The 22,764-nt window shown below is 35.9% G+C and overlaps 1 protein-coding gene across 3 annotated transcripts; it reads left to right on the top strand.

Moving 5' to 3' along the window:
- The first annotated feature begins 881 nt into the window (after positions 1-881).
- LOC117324159 lies at positions 882-22,013 on the top strand. 3 transcript variants are annotated; one of them, XM_033879836.1, is made up of 10 exons: positions 882-1,139; positions 1,638-1,805; positions 9,636-9,723; positions 10,834-11,042; positions 13,533-13,660; positions 13,836-14,017; positions 15,379-15,477; positions 19,581-19,732; positions 20,133-21,196; positions 21,512-22,013. In XM_033879836.1, exons 2-10 carry the CDS (start codon positions 1,655-1,657, stop codon positions 21,815-21,817), a joined length of 2,379 nt encoding a protein of 792 aa, XP_033735727.1. In that variant the 5' UTR covers positions 882-1,139; positions 1,638-1,654; the 3' UTR covers positions 21,818-22,013. The 3 variants fall into 3 exon arrangements, with proteins under 3 accessions (XP_033735727.1, XP_033735726.1, XP_033735728.1); XM_033879835.1 differs by having other exon boundaries at positions 1,622-1,805; XM_033879837.1 differs by adding an exon at positions 5,165-5,264 and having other exon boundaries at positions 884-1,805.
- The last annotated feature ends 751 nt before the right edge of the window (positions 22,014-22,764 follow it).

The raw sequence follows: 22,764 nt of genomic DNA, 5'->3' as shown, positions 1-22,764 counted from the left end.
TAGTTTTATGCTGTTTAACTTCCTATCAACAGCCATGGTCATTTAAGGACGGCAACTGTCGATGGTTTTATGCTGTTTTACTTCCTATCAACAGCCATAGTCATTTAAGGACGGCAATGCAAGCTGTCAAAGAAAATAACTGCATTTCTGTAACAGAAGAATTTTTTCTGTAAGATATGTCAGTGATTATTCAAGAAAGAAGTGACGTCTACCCAATAATTTCTATGACTATTTATGTTTATAATATTTGTTGACAAATCGTGTTGATGACGTCGACCATTTGTAGTTCATATTTTGTCATTAATCCGATGAAGAATATAAATGTATCTATATGTATTTCAGCATACAGTCGAATACATCACATTCATGTACGTTAAACAAAAAGTAACGATTTTCCTATTTGCTGTGAAAGACTGGTTACTTTTAAATGGAAATGAACAAAGATCTAGCTTCCGTGGCCCTACAAGACCCCAAAGCTGTTTGTCAATGGCTACTTATTGTGTTTGTTTAAAAAAACAATCCTCAAGATTTTATCATATACAGATACTCATTGTCTTAATATGACTGGTCCTAGTTGGTGTGAGTACACAATTAGCCCTCCAGTCATTATGTTCTAATCTCATTCGACTTTCACACATGGCGGTTTATCCAGTATTAAAAACTAAAAGGGCGTTAAATATTTGATTTGAGTTACCGTGTAATTACAATGATGATTGTTTGTGAAATGTTCCCGCGGGCCTCCATAGCCCTGTCCTTCCGTTCAGCGGAGCGTGTAAATATTGCATAGTTCATTTACATGGAGTTGATCAAACACTGGTACAAAGATGTGTTTGTATTACCGTCGAGGAAACTTTTGAAAGGAAAAATACTTGTTAGATTTCACTTTCCACCCGGCCCGCCTTCGTTTGTTTTGTATCGGAACCCAGGTCTACCCACGTCGTCAGGCCTAATGATAAATACAGATATGTATGTATATACAAATAACACTATTTTATACCTTCGAATCAACCGGGCGAACAAGCACTCATTGGTCATGTATGGAATCAATTGGCACTGAAAGGGAACCAGCCTGCCTTTGTTTAGTGTCGAAGAAGTAGTGAAGTTGTCCTATGGCTATACTTATACCGCGGAATGTAAATGTAGGTTTAAAATGTATACTCCACAACCATGGTTTATCGTAGCTATAAAGTTTGTATATTAGTGTAATAGCCTGACAGTGGCCAGTTTGGTTGGTTGGCACTTTGGCGTGAGGACATGTGTAATAGTGTAACGATATTGAGATGGACCTACATGTATATATATATCAGTCCTAAGGCTATCGGCTGTCGTATAGGGATAACACGACATGTCACTAAACAGGAGGAAAACTAACTAAGGCGGAGGGGAATCACTATGGAATATTGCCCACCTTAACCGGCATTTAGCATGAAGTTACGATAACATCAAAAATTTGCAAGTTGTAGCATAATGAAATGTAAAGTGGGTATACGAAATATTTGTCTGTTGGATTCTTGATGGTTGTGACTTAGAATACTTGTTACATACAGATATCTTGTATAAGTAGCACATGACTACAATTCAAATCAATATGGATGTTTAATGGTGTCCACACATGTTACAGACCTTTGTTTTCCTAGAGAACCGCTCGTATTAGATGAGGATAATCTCCGACAAAATGACGCATATGCAGAAAAAAGTGGTGGAGTTTATCTCCAAAAAACCTTCGGACAGGAGGGATGTGATCATACAGATATTTCTACCCTGGCTGAGGAAGAAAAGCGATCTCCTACAGGATATGGACAAAGGTAAGCCCTGAACACCATCCACTAATGGTGGAGAGATTTCGTTTATCGCATAAAGAATAACGTTCTGTGGTAAATGCACGTTAGCGGTAATCATCGAATGACGTTATTTTGTAATGACAGTAACATCACCTCATCTAGACGTTATTAGCACGTTGTTGATGATAGTATTACAACTGGAGTTAAAACGATAACATATTAATAACGAAATTTTGTCGATGATATGAGGGTGAGTGAGTTACTGTTCAAACGAAAACATGCAAAAATTATTTAAATAGCTGCTCAGTATGACAAATATGATAAATTGTAATTTCACTTTATATGGTAAAATCTACAACGGAGATTTGTAGTCGTCTAAAAATCAACTATCGAGATATTTTAATGAACTTTTGATAAGATTTATTTTGTCTTCTATTTGTCAATATCTCTTTCACGTCTCAAATTATACCTTTATAAACAACAGAACTATATAACATACTTTAGTCTACCCTTAGTCACCGTCAGTGTCTATAAAAACAACAAAACTATATAACATACTTTAGTCTACCCTAAGTCACCATCAGTGTCTATATAAACAACATAACTATATGACATACTTAAGTGTACCCTAAGTCACCATCAGTGTCTATATAAACAACATAACTACATGACATACTTAAGTGTACCCTAAGTCACCATCAATGTCGTGCATGTCACACACATTTAGATATAACTATATACTGTTCTGTAATTTTCTTTATGATTTCGCCATTATTTGTTATATAATTCAAAATCACAAAACATTTCATGGCGAGTGGCTTTACTTCAAAAGATTCTTATCCAACAGGGCATCTTTTGTATAGCGCGCACACACGCCACACGAATGCAGTGTTGTTGACGAAACCTAAAACACTTGGATGAAAGTTGAATAGACTTGTATACATTTACAGCCTTATGTGGTATAATGTGGTTTGATACATTGATGGCCCGTCAGCACAAACATTCTATATCAAGTTGGTGTAGTTTTAAACCCATGTTGTATAGTTTTACTTACCTGTTATAATAAACCTAATTGTACCGATCTCAAAACCAACACCGATCATACACTTACAGTTTAAGAGTCACTGCAATTAGAAACACTCTTACTACGTACACCTAGTAATGTATAAAACATCAGAGCATGCCGGGTACAGTAAATTACTTGTTTTACTTTGGCAAAAATTAAATGAAACCTTGTGTATATTTAGCGTGTAACTGGATATTTCCTAGCTAAGCTATACTTTGTCGTAATTAGGTATAACAGATACCTCAAATAACGATAGTTTCCTTTCTGGATAAATAATCTAATGAGTCTAATGACAACAGAACTGTCCAAATCAAGATTGGTATCACCTTTATAATCACGGTTCGACAGCCTTGGACGATTCGACAGACAAGGTACATAGAAAAGTCTTCAGCAATTTTCGACTTTAAATACTAACAAATCTATCATTAAGATCAACCGGTATTAACTACGTCACTTCGATAATGACTTTTGAAAACCTAGTTTAATATTGTAATTATTACACTTGTTAGATCCTATGACAGGTATGTGATTGTTATCGGTAATCTATTTCCTTCTAAATTGTATCTCACAATTAAACAGACATACTTTCCAATAGGTTTGTGCGTTTTACAGTGACAGTGTGACAGCGGAAGGCATGTCATTTTATAAGCTTCAGATATAATAGTCAACAAAAATAGTAAACACAAGACAATCATACAGTTATAATAGATAATTATATTGTCTCCTATCATCTACTTAAGTAAATAGAAAATTGCGGTGATAGAGTTGGATGATATCGAAATGTACAAAATGATAATAATAATAATAACAATAATTTCAACATTGGCAATATAATAAAAGATTGTCACAGAGATTAATGATTGAGAAACTTAATTAATTTTCATAAAATATAACTTTCTAAAACATTTTGAAATGAAATGCTTTATTGGCTAAAATGAAGTGAAAGCAGATTCTAAATAACGATTTGTAGTAAAGGATGCAGGATACAAGACAAATGATGAAACACCAAGGCCAATGTTATACACTGTTGTGATTCCATTACATAATCAGCTTACATTGCCAAGCATGGATCACACTGGAAATAGCAGCGTCAAGAGGAAAGCAGTGAGTAGTGTACATCGCCGACAATCAATTAGGATTGAATTTATAAATGTCCAAACATTGACTCAGTTAAGTCTCGTTTCACAACAAAGCACATGGGAGGTGGTTGTTGTCTCGATATCATCTGACTCGAGAGTGTTTGACCCGCGGCTGTGTACAGATATAACAGTAAGCTACAGACAAACCCTACACAACTAACACGACAAAGTCAACATGTTGTCTTAGCTCAATTACATATATTTAGATATATTCCTTGATCTTGAATATCACTATTGCTTTTATTTCTAAACATTTGTGTACATTTTTAGCAACCTTTAAAGATATATCAGCGTCCAAAATCCATATATAGCTGGTGTTTGTACATTTATGTAGGCTAATATTAGGTCGGTGTAACAAACTAGAGGCTTATGACAGAACACCTGCTCCCTTAGTATTGGACAAATCACATTTGACTAATTAAGTACACAACATTTCAATATACCCTTTATTTAATTAAATGATTATATTCCCGACACAGAAGTGAATGGAAAACCACGAGTAGACATTGTGATTAATTCATAAGTGTGTACGAGAATAGCATAAGTTGATTGTCATAAAGGTCTTCAACTCTAATCCAACTTTCACGTGTTTCTCAACAAGCACCAGCTGGAGACTCGTCTTCAGATAACACATATGCACATATCTCACCTAGCAATCTAAGTTAATATCTTTTAATTGCTATATTAAAAGGTTTTCGTCGACAAGACCTAGACACTAACATCACACTAATGTTACATTATCAGGTTCTCGCTGTTTTGTAGTCAGGGTTTTCAAAATCCTAATTAATATTAACCATTTATTGAAAAAAAAGACAATTGATTATTGAAGGAGAACAATAAACGCACGTGTAAACCACCATTCATAAGAATTGCATGCATGCTAATTGGAAATCTCTGGGACATAATGTCAACCAGTACAGATCCCGAATCCCCTAGTCGCCGCCGCCGCCGCCACCACTTGTACATGCTAATGGTTGAATGAAAAAAATACTGAACATTGAAGAAAACTATAAAAATCATTAAGGATGGATATATAGTTTAATGACAAGAATTCTATCGTATATAAGTTAAATTGATGATAATATCCATGGTTGTTTCTTAAAAAGGAAGATATTTACAATAGACACACAAGGAAAAGAGTAGCAAAACATTGAATTCGGTTTCATTTTCCCTAACAGGTCTGTAGCGGTATGGTGTGGAAGTTTGTCATTGATAGATCATAAATATGTATTCATTTCCGAAGTACAAAGGGACAATATCGACATGTATCCAACAAAGGTTACAGTAAAATGTTCTACGTTAGTTTTAGTTATGATTTCAATGTCATTGTGATTTATCTACAGCATTGTTCCGAGAGAGGAAAGGAAATTTTTAAAGTAAAAGTTAAGATTTACAACCCATGTTTGTGCAAAATCTCAATAACAAATAAGTCTTCCGAATCAATGTTTACGAACTCTGAACTGAAGAGCACTCCATAGGGAGCGCTGTCCATACACGTGAATTATGAATCACTCGAAACATAACTACAATAGGCCAAGGCTTATGTCAGAAGTACTAATAATTTACCCAGGAAAAGATCACGCCTTCAGTGTACATGTAATTTTCAATGCTATTGTAAATCGTTCAAATGATATTTGTTGAAGTCAATTTTAGTCACACAAGTACTTGAGAGACACAAGGGCGGTGATGTTTTGATCAAATTTACACATGTTCAAATGATTTATGAAATATCATGTAGAATTTCTTCTTACCTATCTTGACGAAACATTTTGTAACAGCCTAACCCTGAAACGTTTATAATACCTAAGCTGATCCACTTACACCTCCACGATTCAATAACTTAAACTGTATCAACTTACCTTGAACTATAATGATTCACAAAACTTTAACAATACTAATCAAATTATCTTTTTACACTAACAATCCATTTAAATGACCGAATGATGATCCGCTTAGACTTCTACAATACTGATTCACTTCAATATCTACAATACTGATTCACTTCAATGTCTACAACACAGATTCACTTCAATATCTACAATACTGATTCACTTCACTATCTACAATACTGATTCACTTCAATATCTACAATACTGATTCACTTCAACGTCTACAATACTGATTCACTTCAATGTCTACAATACTGATTCACTTCAATATCTACAATACTGATCCACTTCAATATCTACAATACTGATTCACTTCAACGTCTACAATACTGATTCACTTCAACATCTACAATACTGATTCACTTCAATATCTACAATACTGATTCACTTCAACGTCTACAATACTGATTCACTTCAACGTCTACAATACTGATTCACTTCAACGTCTACAATACTGATTCACTTCAACATCTACAACACAGATTCACTTCAATGTCTACAACACAGATTCACTTCAATATCTACAATACTGATTCACTTCACTATCTACAATACTGATTCACTTCAATATCTACAATACTGATTCACTTCAATATCTACAATACTGATTCACTTCAATATCTACAACACAGATTCACTTCAACGTCTACAATACTGATTCACTTCAACGTCTACAACACTGATTCACTTCAACGTCTACAATACTGATTCACTTCAACGTCTACAACACAGATTCACTTCAATGTCTACAACACAGATTCACTTCAATATCTACAATACTGATTCACTTCACTATCTACAATACTGATTCACTTCAATATCTACAATACTGATTCACTTCAATATCTACAATACTGATTCACTTCAATATCTACAACACAGATTCACTTCAACGTCTACAATACTGATTCACTTCAACGTCTACAATACTGATTCACTTCAACGTCTACAATACTGATTCACTTCAACGTCTACAATACTGATTCACTTCAACGTCTACAATACTGATTCACTTTAACATCTACAATACTGATTCACTTCAACGTCTACAATACTGATTCACTTCAACGTCTACAACACTGATTCACTTCAATATCTACAATACTGATTCACTTCAACATCTACAACACTGATTCACTTCAATATCTACAATACTGATTCACTTTAACGTCTACAATACTGATTCACTTCAACATCTACAATACTGATTCACTTCACTATCTACAATACTGATTCACTTCAATATCTACAATACTGATTCACTTCAATGTCTACAATACTGATTCACTTCAACCTCTACAATACTGATTCACTTCACTATCTACAATACTGATTCACTTCAATATCTACAATACTGATTCACTTTAACGTCTACAATACTGATTCACTTCAACCTCTACAATACTGATTCACTTCACTATCTACAATACTGATTCACTTCAATGTCTACAATACTGATTCACTTCAACGTCTACAATACTGATTCACTTCAACGTCTACAATACTGATTCACTTCAACGTCTACAATACTGATTCACTTCAATATCTACAATACTGATTCACTTCAACATCTACAACACTGATTCACTTCAACGTCTACAATACTGATTCACTTCAACGTCTACAACACTGATTCACTTCAATATCTACAATACTGATTCACTTCAATATCTACAATACTGATTCACTTCAATATCTACAATACTGATTCACTTCAACGTCTACAATACTGATTCTCTTCAATGTCTACAATACTGATTCACTTCAACGTCTACAATACTGATTCACTTCAACGTCTACAATACTGATTCACTTCAATATCTACAATACTGATTCACTTCAACGTCTACAATACTGATTCACTTCAATATCTACAATACTGATTCACTTCAATATCTACAATACTGATTCACTTCAACGTCTACAATACTGATTCACTTCAATATCTACAATACTGATTCACTTCAATGTCTACAACACTGATTCACTTCAACGTCTACAATACTGATTCACTTCAATGTCTACAATACTGATTCACTTCAATATCTACAATACTGATTCACTTCAACGTCTACAATACTGATTCACTTCAATATCTACAATACTGATTCACTTCAACGTCTACAATACTGATTCACTTCAATATCTACAATACTGATTCACTTCAATATCTACAATACTGATTCACTTCAATGTCTACAATACTGATTCACTTCAACGTCTACAATACTGATTCACTTCAACGTCTACAATACTGATTCACTTCAATATCTACAATACTGATTCACTTCAACATCTACAATACTGATTCACTTCAACGTCTACAACACTGATTCACTTCAATATCTACAATACTGATTCACTTCAATATCTACAATACTGATTCACTTCAACGTCTACAATACTGATTCACTTCAATGTCTACAATACTGATTCACTTCAACATCTACAATACTGATTCACTTCAACGTCTACAACACTGATTCACTTCAACATCTACAATACTGATTCACTTCAATATCTACAATACTGATTCACTTCAATATCTACAATACTGATTCACTTCAACGTCTACAATACTGATTCACTTCAATGTCTACAATACTGATTCACTTCAACATCTACAATACTGATTCACTTCAACGTCTACAACACTGATTCACTTCAACATCTACAATACTGATTCACTTCAACGTCTACAACACTGATTCACTTCAACGTCTACAACACTGATTCACTTCAATATCTACAATACTGATTCACTTCAATATCTACAATACTGATTCACTTCAATATCTACAATACTGATTCACTTCAATATCTACAATACTGATTCACTTCAACTTCTACAATACTGATTCACTTCAACCTGTACAATACTGATTCACTTCAACGTCTACAACACTGATTCACTTCAACGTCTACAACACTGATTCACTTCAACATCTACAATACTGATTCACTTCAATATCTACAATACTGATTCACTTCAATATCTACAACACTGATTCACTTCAACATCTACAATACTGATTCACTTCAACATCTACAATACTGATTCACTTCAATATCTACAATACTGATTCACTTCAATATCTACAATACTGATTCACTTCAACGTCTACAACACTGATTCACTTCAATATCTACAACACTGATTCACTTCAATATCGACAATACTGATTCACTTCAATATCTACAATACTGATTCACTTCAATATCTACAATACTGAATTACTTCAACCTAAAAAAATCATTCACCCTTGGACTTCTCATTGGCATCCTCCATAACAATTATAAAGCAATATTTAAAGTTACATTGGCACGCACAATAGACGACATCCGATCCCCCATGCCGTCACTGCAATGGTGATATAAGTGTTAAACAAATAACATTTCTGATATTTGAAGTAGTAATTAATATATGAAATTTCAGTATTTGTCTACCATAATGTACTTTGTAACATATCTAATTTCTATAAGCAATATGAGAGTGTATTGCAATATGCTTCAACTGGATTGTTTGGTTTAGAAGGGTTCTGGGGTATTTTGTTGTTTAACGTAAATCTGTATTTTTACCAAACGAATCAATATCACCAGATTAATCTGGCTTCACGCAATCTAACAATTATGAATTAATTTATTAATTGAGTTTCCCTTGTTATTACACTGTACTTTCATATTGTATCGATACTACAAGTACAATGAAAATTGCTGTATCGATAATGCATTTTGTACCAAAACACATTTCAATTTTCAGATATCCTCACTGACGTCATGAGGAACTGTGAGTACCAAAAGGCAAATCGAGATGACGTGATCATCAGTCAAGGAGAACAGGGAGACAGGTAAGGGGTAACATGGAGACAGGTAACGGGTAACAGAGAGACAGGTAATAGATAACAGGGAGGCAGGTAATAGGCAGGCAGGTAACGGGTAATATGTAGACGGGTAACGGGGAGACAGGTAAGGGAAAACTTGGAGACAGGTAAGGGGTAATATGGAGACAGGTAATAGGTAACAGGGAGACAGGTAACGGGTAACGGGGAGACAGGTAATAGGTAACAGGGAGGCAGGTAATATGCAGACAGGTAACGGGTAATATGGAGACGGGTAACGGGGAGACAGGTAATAGGTAACAGGGAGGCAGGTAAGTTTTGATGAGGTAGCTTTGAATGAGAAGTAAGGTGGGAAACAGGTAAAGTTGTGATGAGGTAGCTTTGGACGAGAAGTAAGGTAGGAAACATGTGAAGTTGTGATGAGGTAGCTTTGGACGAGAAGTGAGGTGGGAAACAGGCCTGTGAAGTTGAAAAGGGATAGATTTGAATGAGAAGAGAATAGGCAACCTTTGTAAATCACAAACAAAAGTCACACCTTTATATTATTGACACCCATTAAACAGAACCGCATGGATTTACACAGTGTTTGTCCCATATAATTTTGATTTCGTATTTCTGAAGGGATACCAGTAATATTGACATTCGATGTAGGCCACGCGATGTAAAGCGTCGTCATTCTGAAAGGAAAACAATATTTTATGAAAAGGTAATGTAATTATAGGTATGATAAGAAATAGAACACCACAATAAAGGTATAACAAATAGGTCATTGTTATGATAACAATACAAAAACAAGATAAAACATTAATTTGGGAAAGAAAAACATTATCCCAGTGCCGACATACTGGTTATCGACAAGCTATACAGTATGTCGGACTGTCATTGTTACTGTCTCTACTGCTAGTCTCGTCGGCACGTCCTTGGCTAGATTACCGTATTGAAACATTTCGTTAATCGATTAAAATCATTGTTCTTCTGTATGAATACTGTGTATACAAGTACAGATTTTATACATTTAGTCTACCGGATCTATAATACACTTTGTTACGAGCTGGGTCTACATCAGTTTTAACTGTCGCTAAGCGAATCACTGTTGCATAAGCCTCCTGTCGTTTACAGTTTTTACATCATGCTGACCGGTAAAACGTCCGTGTACATCACCCCAATCAAACTTGATGAAGACCAGCAGGAAAAGACACCAGACGTGCAGGACCAAAACGAAGAGGAAAAGAGCACTGTAAACGAAGAGGATTCCGACGAAGAAGTGAAAACAGAAGAAAATGAACCACTCGATCGGTCGAAATTTGGGAAATTTATAATGCATTATGGTAAGTGTTTATTCGTTATTGAATTGTCTGGTACCTCTCGACTCCCGAATTCCTTTATATTACATTGTGTTTTGCTTTCTAGATATTTTGATATCTCCAGACTCCCCAATTCCTTTATAATATTACACTGTATTTTACTCTCTAGGTATTTGGGTTTCTCGTGACACCTGAGGTTCTTTATAACTTCACACTTTATTTTTGATTCTAGATATGTTTGTAAGTCTTTCGATTCCCAGATTCCTTTTTGATATGACATTGTGTTTTGCTTTCTATGTATTTTAGTTTCGCCAGAATTTCTTAATGATGTTATTTTATTATCTAGGTGTTTTGTTTTCTATATATTTTGGTATCACACCTTAATGATGTTATTTTATTATCTAGGTGTTTTGTTTTCTATATATTTTGGTATCACACCTTAATGATGTTATTTTATTATCTAGGTGTTTTGTTTTCTATATATATTGGTATCACACCTTAATGATGTGATTTTATTATCTAGGTGTTTTGTTTTCTATATATATTGGTATCACACCTTAATGATGTGATTTTGTTATCTAGGTGTTTTGTTTTCTTGATAATTAATTGTATCCTCGGTTCCTTTAAAGCATTGTTTTGTTATAAAATCCAATAGAATGATGTCTTTGTTTTTTTTTATGTCTTTCTAGCTGTATTTTGATCAGCATTGATTTTGTGTATTGACTTTGAGGTGAATAGTTGTTTATTGTGTAGCTATAATTATTACCATCCTCTTTGTTAGAATCAATATCTCACCGTAAAATCATTTAAACGGTTTTTTTTTTCTATATTCGTTTAGGATACTCATCTTTGACATTAAAACAAGTGTTTAAGAAATAATGACACTAGCTATATGGCGAACATTGCCTTGGTGTGGGTATAATGTGTGGTGTATAGCGTGTTGGCCCTCCACATGTAGTCAACTTTATATAGCTGGTCGATAGTGTCAATACTCATAATAACGTTTGGTTACATAACACAAGCACAAACCATCGATCATATGGTCCAAGATCCTTTCTGGTTCAAAGAATGACGTCTTAGTGTACCGGTGTATTGCCAATGTAAAAGTCACTTTATTCTTATGTTCGTCCCCTTGGTTCCGTATTATGATCCTATGAACCGCAATTGTAGTCATTATATGTAATCTAAGGTGAATGTTATTTTAGGTACAGAAAGTGTACTGTAAATCAAATCACATTACATGTGTATATGCGTGTAGCATAGCTATTGGTGTGTGTCATTGTGTATCGTGATAAATGCAGTAAGATTTATTGTATGATATGAAAAATGATGTGACATTGTGTAACACGTCAATTGATGTGGTGCATTGTGTAATAGATTAATTGATATGGCACGTTGTGCAATAGATTAATTGATATGGTACGTTGTGCAATAGATTAATTGATGTGGAACATTGTATAATATATTAATTGATGTGATATATTGTATAATATATTAATTGATGTGATATATTGTATAATATATTAATTGATGTGATATACTGTGTATACTATAATAATTGATGTGATATATTGTGTGATATGTTAATTGGTGTGATACATTGTGTGATATGTTAATTGATGAGATATATTGTGTTATATATTAACTGGTGTGATATATTGTGTAATATTTTAACTGGTGTGATATATTGTGTAATATTTTAACTGGTGTGATATATTGTGTACTATATTAACTGGTGTGATATATTGTGTAATATTTTAACTGGTGTGATATATTGTGTACTATATTAACTGGTGTGATATATTGTGTACTATATTAACTGGTGTGATATATTGTGTAATATTTTAACTGGTGTGATATATTGTGTACTATATTAACTGGTGTGATATATTGTGTACTATATTAACTGGTGTGATATATTGTGTACTATATTAACTAGTGTGATATATTGTGTAATATTTTAACTGGTGTGATATATTGTGTAATATTTAAACTGGGGTGATATATTTAAGGATTAAACCGTCTGTTTTGGTGTCTATGGTCGATATAGATGCCAGAGCTTTGCAAACAGCGTCACACTGTGCGCTAGCACAATATGACACGTTTGTTTGCAAAGCTCACACGGACCGCAAATATTTTTACTTAGTTTATATCGTGGCTTTTCCACCAAAATGTAAATATTGTGTAATAAATATCAACTTGTGTGATATATTGTATAATATATATTAATTAATGTGATATACTTCCATAGTTTGTATTGCGACGAATGGTGTGTGGTATTATATATTCGCTAGCTTGTTCGTGATTTTGTAAAAGGTACCAGAAGTATGCGATATTCTTTGTGTAATAAATCAGTCCTAGACTTGAGGAGGACAATCAGACAGGAACTCGAGGGATATATAAATCGCCACAGTAACTGTGGTAGTAATGTGACCATTGTTATCATACTATGAAGGTATAATATGACATGTAAAATGTTCCCCACTTTACTTTGGTAACGTATATTTGATACAGAGGGCGGTAAGAGTTTCGGAGAGGTAGCCTTGATGAGTGAGGATTCCGTGAGGAACGCTACCATTATAGCAGACGAGGATACTGATCTTCTTGTTATCAGCAGAGAACTCTTCAACCGATCAATCAAGGTAATTTGCTATATATTAGCTTACTACAATAATCAAACAAACATTCAGCAACATTATTTTGTTACATGTCTGATTGTAAGACAAATAGTAAACCATTACTCCGACACACAGGTGCAAAAAGAAAAAAACAACACATTTTTATCATTTAACTCATTCACAAGTTTGCTTTCTACAGGCAAAACAGGAAGAAGAATATGAGGAAAAGAAGGATTTCATCAATAAAAGCCCGTTCTTTCATAACTGGTCTCCAAAGTTCAAACGTCTCCTGGAAATGAGCATAAGGAAAGAGCAGTATCCATTTGGTAGTACTATTGTGAGGCAGGGGGAGTCAGCCTGCGGACTGGTGTTCCTGCTGAGGTAGGCATGGTGATAAATAGTAGACAGTGACTCACTGACAAACTCTGGTGTGGAGAGTGACACACTGACAAACTTAAGTGTGGAAACTGACAAAACTCTGGTGTGGAGAGTGACACATTGACAAACTTAAGTGTGGAAACTGACAAACTCTGGTGTGGAGAGTGACACACTGACAAACTTAAGTGTGGCAACTGACAAACTCTGGGGTGTGGACAGTGACACAATGACAAACTCTAGTGTGACATTGACACACTGACAAACTCTAGTGTGGATAGTGACACACTGACAAACTTAAGTGTGGAAACTGACAAACTCTGGTGTGGAGAGTGACAAACTGACAAACTCTGGTGTGGAGAGTGACACACTGATAAACTCTGGTGTGGAGAGTGACACACTGATAAACTTAAGTGTGGCAACTGACAAACTCTGGTGTGGAAACTGACAAACTGACAAACTTAAGTGTGGAAACTGACAAACTCTGGTGTGGAGAGTGACACACTGATAAACTTAAGTGTGGAAACTGACAAACTCTGGTGTGGAGAGTGACACACTGACAAACTCTGGTGTGGAGAGTGACAAACTGACCAACTCTGGTGTGGAGAGTGACACACTGATAAACTTAAGTTTGGAAACTGACAAACTCTGGTGTGGAGAGTGACACACTGACAAACTCTGGTGTGGAGAGTGACACACTGACAAACTCTGGTGTGGAGAGTGACACACTGATAAACTTAAGTGTGGCAACTGACAAACTCTGGTGTGGAGAGTGACACACTGACAAACTCTGGTGTGGAGAGTGACACACTGACAAACTCTGGTGTGGAGAGTGACACACTGACAAACTCTGGTGTGGAGAGTGACACACTGATAAACTTAAGTGTGGCAACTGACAAACTCTGGTGTGGAGTGTGACACATTGACAAACTTAAGTGTGGACATTTACAAACTGACAAACTCTGGTGTGACATTGACACACTGACAAACTCTGGTGTGGAGAGTGACACACTGACAAACTTAAGTGTGGAAACTGACAAACTTTGGTGTGGAGAGTGACAAACTCACAAACTCTGGTGTGGAGAGTGACACACTGATAAACTTAAGTGTGGAAACTGACAAACTCTGGTGTGGAGAGTGACACACTGATAATCTTAAGTGTGGAAACTCACAAACTCTGGTGTGGAGAGTGACAAACTCACAAACTCTGGTGTGGAGAGTGACACACTGATAAACTTAAGTGTGGACATTGACAAACTGACAAACTCTGGTGTGGACAGTTACTCACGAAATTTCGTTATTATTCAATGTTGTATAGAAATTTATAGAAAATTAGATAGAAACTACAAAGTGATTTTCTTTTATAGTGGTCAAGCGAAGGTGACCGTCAATCCATCTCATCACAACGGCCAGTTTCCATTATTGACGAAACAGGAAATCAATCCAATCGCCAAGGAAATAGGAAGGTAGGTGTAGATTGTGATAACATTATCGAATTAAAACGAAAGTGTAAATTCGGTTTTCATCAACCAGGCGGCTCTCTGAGAATGTGGCATCACTTTTATCCAACACAGAAACATAAGACGGATGCTCCATCGGAACACCTGGTCCTATTCCCTTAGTGCTTTTAATGGGTTCCAACCAAAGCTATATTTTGTTCATATTTTACCTCGCTTTATATGTGCATTTACAAAGTGGCCATGTTGACATTTATCAACCTTGTGGCCTTGTTTGTTGACGCTATTGTATATTTGGCCCTTTTGTGTTAACACTGTGGTATAAGACTTTTATTTGGATACAGCAATGTTACTGAATTATCTTACTAGCAATATGATTTCACTCATTCATTTCAACCTCATGCAGGAGTCCATACAGTGTTTGGTTTGGAATGTGTACTTGGTAAAATGTCGCTCAGCATATACGGGTGTTCAGGAAGAATTGGTTGATTGATTATTGCGATATATCGAGGCCTGGTCATGTTTAAATGTATGATCATGTGGAATATTCTGCCACGTGTGGTGATATTAACCTTTTTATGTTTCCTTTTTGGTACGTCATGTTCTTATTTGTCGACGCAGAAGTATAGTTCATCCTTGTGTGTTGACGCTGTGGTATCTTCTGTCCATGTGTGTTGACGCTGTGGTATATTTTGTCCTTGTGTGTTGACGCTGTGGTATATGTTGTTGTTATGTTTTGACGATGTGGTATATTTTGTCCTTGTGTGTTGACGATGTGGTATATTATTTCCTTGTGTGTTGAAGCTGTGGTATATTCTGTCCTTGTGTGTTGACGCTGTGGTATATGTTGTTGTTATGTTTTGACGATGTGGTATATTTTGTCCTTGTGTGTTGACGATGTGGTATATAATTTTCCTTGTGTTGAAGCTGTGGTGTATTTTGTTCATATGTTTTGACGTTGTGGTATATTCTGTCTTTGTATGTTGACGCTGTGGTATATTCTGTCTTTGTATGTTGACGCTGTGGAATATGTTGTTCTTGTTTTACGGTGTGGTATATTTTGTCCTTGTGTGTTGAAGCTGTGGTATATTCTGTCTTTGTATGTTGACGCTGTGGTATATCATTTCCTTGTGTGTTCACGCTGTGGTGCATTTTGTTCATATGTTTTGACGCTGTGGTATATTCTGTCTTTGTATGTTGACGCTGTGGTATATTCTGTCCTCGTGTGTTCACGCTGTGGTGCATTTTGTTCATATGTTTTGACGCTGTGGTATATTCTGTCTTTGTATGTTGACGATGTGGTTTATTTTGTGATGTATTTTGTCCTTGTGTTGTGTCGTTGTGGTACATTTTGTCCTTTAGTGCAAGTGTAATACATCTGTAATGTAAGTCACAATTTTAAAATCTGCTGATTTAGACATTTAAAAAAAATGAATTTAGAGATCTCTATTGTCCATTCATCAATCGTCCAAAACTCTTTCAGTCATTTCAACTTAATGACAATTCAATTACACACATCTGTATGTACCATGCCCGATATATCTAATTGATCTTTCCTTTCAAAATATTTCCAATGCAAATTATCTTCGTCGCATAACTCATTTAAGGCAAAACATTAAATCGTCGCGCGACACTGTGAATTTTAATTAATTATATTCTGTGTGCTTTAATTATAGCAAAACCGGTGATAAGTTTTTACGCGATGCTTTTTGGGAGCCCCGGGTACAGTGCAAGAAAAATAAGTATCACTGTAAATAAAACATATTGGGCCAAAATAAGCAGGTATCTAGGGCGAGCATACACTACTACTAGTATTTGTGTATAAATGAATAGAGACAGCTGAGTGGGTAGTTTGTTGTCTCTGTCGGTAAACACATAGTTATATATTGGTATACCCAGCATCATAATCACAACAACATCGGTATAAGTTAATATGCTGGTCGGTAAACAATCGTCATAGTAATAGTGGCCCGTCTACACACTTTCTATAATTTTATATCTTTATTCAAAATATTAGTGCCTAAAATGAAAATATTTGATGAGTATAAAGTTTTACAGACATGCGTACGACAATTGTAAAATAAGTACAAGGCGAACACAAACCCCAATATTAAGTACTGAATCATATACAGCTTTAACCAATACACCATAAGTGCCAATTAAAATGTATGATTATTCTCAAGTTACATAGAAACGTGTGCAAACTCCTTACTTCAGTAACCCAGCTATACATGTTACGCTATAACGGACAAAACAGAAGTGCCGACATGTCCAGCCCTTGTTTACCTACTCCACGACCAACATTACAGTGCTAACACGTGCCGCGTTAATTGATAAAGGTGTGAATTGGAATCAGGTGGTTCAAGTGCCATTTAATCACACATCTTCAAAAAGCGAGTCTAAAGATTTTACACCCGTGTAAGGTAATACCTGGTGTTGTGTTTGTTAGGCAGGTCGTACTAATTTCTTCATAAATACCAAATATAATATTCTAAATACTTGTCCTGATAGATCAATAATCCGCGGGTGTCTACAACCAGCGGTCTTAATATGGTATATAAATGTTATCACCATCAAAGCTTTGTAGGTTACTGCTGATTTTCGGCACTTGTTAAACATTAAGGTATATACGGTCATTTCTCTATCAGCAGGAGTAGGACTTTTTATGGATAAGGGTTGGTATTGATACGTTTATTAAAACATATATATAGTGTATGGGGGGAATACGTCCATATATGTATTACTCTACATAACATGGTGGTTTTATATGGGAGATAAGTTGATCACCAAGTTCAGAAGAAGCTCACAACATCTTGTTAATTCCAGCAACGACAGCTAGATCCCAGGGTCACAGACACTGGTTAGGACCACAGGTTCTATGCAAGCGCCTGTGTTTAGGACGGGTAGAACACCTCCTCCGTGTTAGTTGTATACATACATATCACAGACCATGATACCCATGTTTTTAGACGATTCTTATAAGTGTGTACGTAAGACTCTACATTTTTAAGTGTCAATACTACAATTTCTTAATGCTATCCGTCCTACCATAAATATCCATGCTACTTTCATTAGACTAGACCTGTGCATTCCTAGGCTTGTGTCAGCGATACGATGGCTCGATTTATTTGTGGAATATATTCACCACTAACTACTAAACCCAGTATAACAATATTATTTTTTAACCAAGTTTATTAACACATTCAGATCTATAATTTCTTATTTAAGTCACAAATTGTGCATTTCCCTTTAACAGCCGAGCTGTTTCTGTGTAAATCCACTTGGATGACAAGGAATCACACTATGTACATATTTGCAGTATGTTAATATTTGGGACATATCCATACAAAACACTCGTTGCTTTAATATTGAATAAATGTACTAAGATGAACCTCTGTTGATAAACTACTACACGGTATTTTCAAAACAAGACACTTATCGTGTTTATAAGCAATAACAAGAGCGCCCCTTAGGTTAAAAGTCGGCATGGTCACTCTGAATTTGGTTAGAAGTCATATTAAAATGCCCCATATTTAAACACTGGAGCTCATGCTAGAGTATGTTGTATTTTATTTATTAACATAACACACTACAACGTTAATTTAATAGTCTTGAATAATTCATTAAGGCATATGCAAGCAGGAAAAGTGATTCAAATACCCAATACAGCAGTCGGCGGTAACAGGTCCATTTCACGTTTGAAATCTTTGAATGTTGTACCAACGTATGAGCAGATGCACGAGTGTTGTTATATAGATGTTGTGTGAAGATGTTACAAAGTGCTCTGTTTAACATGTACATGTATCATTGTATTGAATAAAAATGTAAGTTACACATTAAAAAAAAAAAAAAAAAACCCAGGTCCTATATTATTTTATTTATTAAAAGGGTTTTACGTCCGCTATTACGGCCACACGGCCTTTCCACAAAACAGGTCCCTTTCAGTCTCAGTTATATCGTGTGTATTATAGACAGTACCAATGACCACGTGACGACAAATGATCGTATACAATGTTATCATCGATTTTTAAAGAACAATACTGTTCAATGTTGTACCTGTCTGACGCCCTTAAGACGTGTCCTTAAAACATATTTCTTTTATCTTTTATTAGAAATTCATACAACAAAATAGTAAAGAGGCGAGAACGCAACTTCACTCAGCATCAGATACAGATTCGCAGGAAAGAGGGGTACGCGGCGGCAGAGAAGAGGGTAATGAACCGCACGGTGGAGCTGTGTTGTATCGAATCTAACGACGTCGTAGGTAAGTCTAAAGATGTTATTGGAAACGTGTCACAGCATAGGCTAACAACGGGCTTCAAATTAACTAATTGTATATATACAACATACAAAACCACCAGCGTTACCATCTTTATAAGATAGCAATTAGGCTTTCCAAAATCTGGTATAAAGATAAATTCCAACCAATTAACAGTGTGTATCATATCAGTTATTCACACAGAACATTACACGAAAGGTGTTGAACGTTCCTACCAAAAATGAAATATCATCAATTAAGCACTCTATTTCCAATCGTCCGGGATTTGTCTTTCATTGCAGGGTGAATATGGGCCTCGGTCCTATATGTTATACATTGTATGACAACTACTAATTCTTGTAAACGGTTTACTTTTGATTTAAACTATTTTATTGTTTACGTGTAGGAGATATAGAGATGGTAATGGAGTTAGAACGGAGTACGTGTACGGTTAACTGTACTGAGAACACGACAGTGATGGTGCTGGACACGAAGAACTACGACAGACTCATAGCCAAGAAAAACATACACACTATTAGGAAACTGTGCAAGTCCGCTCTACAGAAGGTTCTGTGCAGAGCCAATTCAGGCAAAGGATCTCAAGTACCACTGCTAGATATACTCCAGAAAAAGTTACAAGAAAAACTGCCGTCAAAAGACGAAAACAATTTCAAACCTAAAACTGATCGATCTAAATCAGTTGTGATGGATCAGTTGATTCAGTTCTTCCTGAAAGGCAAAACACCTCTCATTGAGCCGTGTGTACCCAATTCTCTGTATTATCGGATGAAATCCGAAAAACGTGCAAAAATGATAGAGATCAATGAAATGAAGTTGAAAGGACAGGTGACGGGGACTAAGGTTGAAAACAGGCTTTATGAGTATCGACCCCGCAGAAAGGTCCCGCGGAGTATGAAACAACTGAAGAGCATGCGAGTGGAGAATGATCTCCTAAAGACCACGCAGTCGGCGTGGGATTACACACAAACGTCCCTTACTAGTCTGCGTCCCCGCACCGCGCTCGGTATACATAGAGATATCAGTCAGCCTCCGACCTCTAGACCACATACCGCCGGAATATTCCACCTCACTGAATGTAACAACGTTGACGCGGATTCGGTAGTGTCGCCTACAAGAGACGAACCAAGTGGTGCCGTGTCGGATATACTGGAACAGATCGACCAGGTACAGAAAGAGAAAACGGAAGTCAGATCTAAAGTTATTTGTTCTGCAATGGCCGTTAATGAAATTAACAAAACGAGCATGAGGAATGGGGGCAGTTCTACAAGCGCATTGACGGCCATGGAACCTTTCGATGAAGATTATTTTGATTGGGAAACGAGTGAAAGGAATCTCTGTAATCTCGAAGATCGGATCAAACAGTTCTGCGCTGACGGGGAGAGCAAACCAACCAAAGTGACACCACAAGTAGCTCCTCTGAGAAGATTCAGCATTCGCGACGAAAAAGAGGTTAGATATTCTCTTCATGTTTTGCCACACTTTTCACAATACATTATTTATTTTGGTCGTCCACAAGACCATTTACTTCACTTTGTAAATGTCACTCTTCAGCCATTTTCCAAACGTCGCTCTTTAATCGAGTTTGAGTCATAGATACGGGGTTGCTTCACTATTCCGATTCATCTTGTATATTTCATTATTTGAGGTTAAAATTAATCAATTTATTTTTAACATTTAGACGAGATTTAAAGAATCATATGATTGTTCTTGATACTGATATCCTAAACAATTGACATCTATAACCGTGTTCCGTAAATTTTACAGGACGAATCATCATTTGAGGTTAAGGTTCCAAAACCTGGAGGAACGGTGTTCATAAAGTCAAAGCCATGTCATCTCCCTCCTAACGCAAATATCCATCCTGACGGGCATCAGCACGTTCGGCGGTTCGTTGTGACACGTGACGAGACACACGACTTTTCCTCTATGTTGTCAAGACGACCAAAATCTGCACGTCCTACTCGCAGCATCAGCCCGGCATCACTCAACGGCAGAAGACCGAAAACTGCTATTGGAGGAAGAACATCTTATAGTCGAACTGAATCTCTTGTACAAATGGTTGCTTCGTAAATGGAACGTGAATAACTTAGTGTAGATAAGGCAGACTCATAGATTATCGTCCAGACAGTGAAAACGTGATCGTCTTTTCACGGTACTTTATTACATTACCAAATCTGTCACATTTTATCTGTTGATTATCGAAGAGTTGCAGGAGAATTTCATTATATGATAATATCTTAAAAATGAATTGGGATTTAACACTAAAGAGAGGTCATTCGTGGTTAGTTTTTTGGCTCCTGTTAATACACTATTTATATATTTCATCAGAGTGATCGCGGTTGCTGAATCGGCCTTATGTATAACTACAGGCGAAGATCCGAAACTCAGTCCCTATCCTAGGTGACTAACGCATCTCTTCAGGGACCGCCTGTCCTGTCGTGGCTGTGTCCTTGGTCCAGACAGTTAACCCGACTTGTTCTGGATGATATGCGATAAACATCCTGTAGGTTGTTCAGTGGGGAAGCCATCAACTAATAAAATGAGACAGACTCAAAAAAGTATCTGTTCACTTGATGATCGAAATCAGCAATCCGCCCTAAACTGGGTTTGGTAAAGGTAACAAAAATTGAGAAAATAATCGTAACTATTGTACATGATATTTATCAAGGCGAGGACTTCTTACCTTTAACTTACCTTAAAAATACCATTAAAATATTCACAACTTACAAGAGGTTGCTGTTAACAAAGGTATGACGTATAACGATAATTCATAAGCATACACTTTGATATGATATACATTAATTAAACCATCAGACACAATGATTCTGATGAACATAATGCCATTAAAGACACCCATCTATCAATTTGTCTTTACTCTAAACTATACGTCAATTAAACCACCAGACACAATGGTTCTGATGAATATAAGATAATTAAAGACACCCATCTGTCAATTTGTCTTTATCACCATAGTAAGTATTCTGGCGGTTGTTATTTTTGACGATTTCGTGTTACGA

Source organism: Pecten maximus, chromosome 3, assembly GCF_902652985.1.
Source record: "Pecten maximus chromosome 3, xPecMax1.1, whole genome shotgun sequence".
In the NCBI taxonomy this organism is placed as follows: Eukaryota; Metazoa; Mollusca; class Bivalvia; order Pectinida; family Pectinidae; genus Pecten; species Pecten maximus.
This window is presented reverse-complemented; position numbering and strand designations above follow the sequence as displayed.

What these genes read in the sequence shown, in the direction of transcription:
- LOC117324159 (XM_033879836.1), top strand. Translation starts at nt 1,655, where the DNA reads ATGAGGATAATCTCCGACAAAATGACGCATATGCAGAAAAAAGTGGTG. An exon ending in GAAATTTATAATGCATTATG is followed by an intron (nt 11,043 to 13,532) that starts GTAAGTGTTTAT and finishes TATTTGATACAG; the next exon opens with AGGGCGGTAAGAGTTTCGGA. An exon ending in ATCGCCAAGGAAATAGGAAG is followed by an intron (nt 15,478 to 19,580) that starts GTAGGTGTAGAT and finishes ATCTTTTATTAG; the next exon opens with AAATTCATACAACAAAATAG.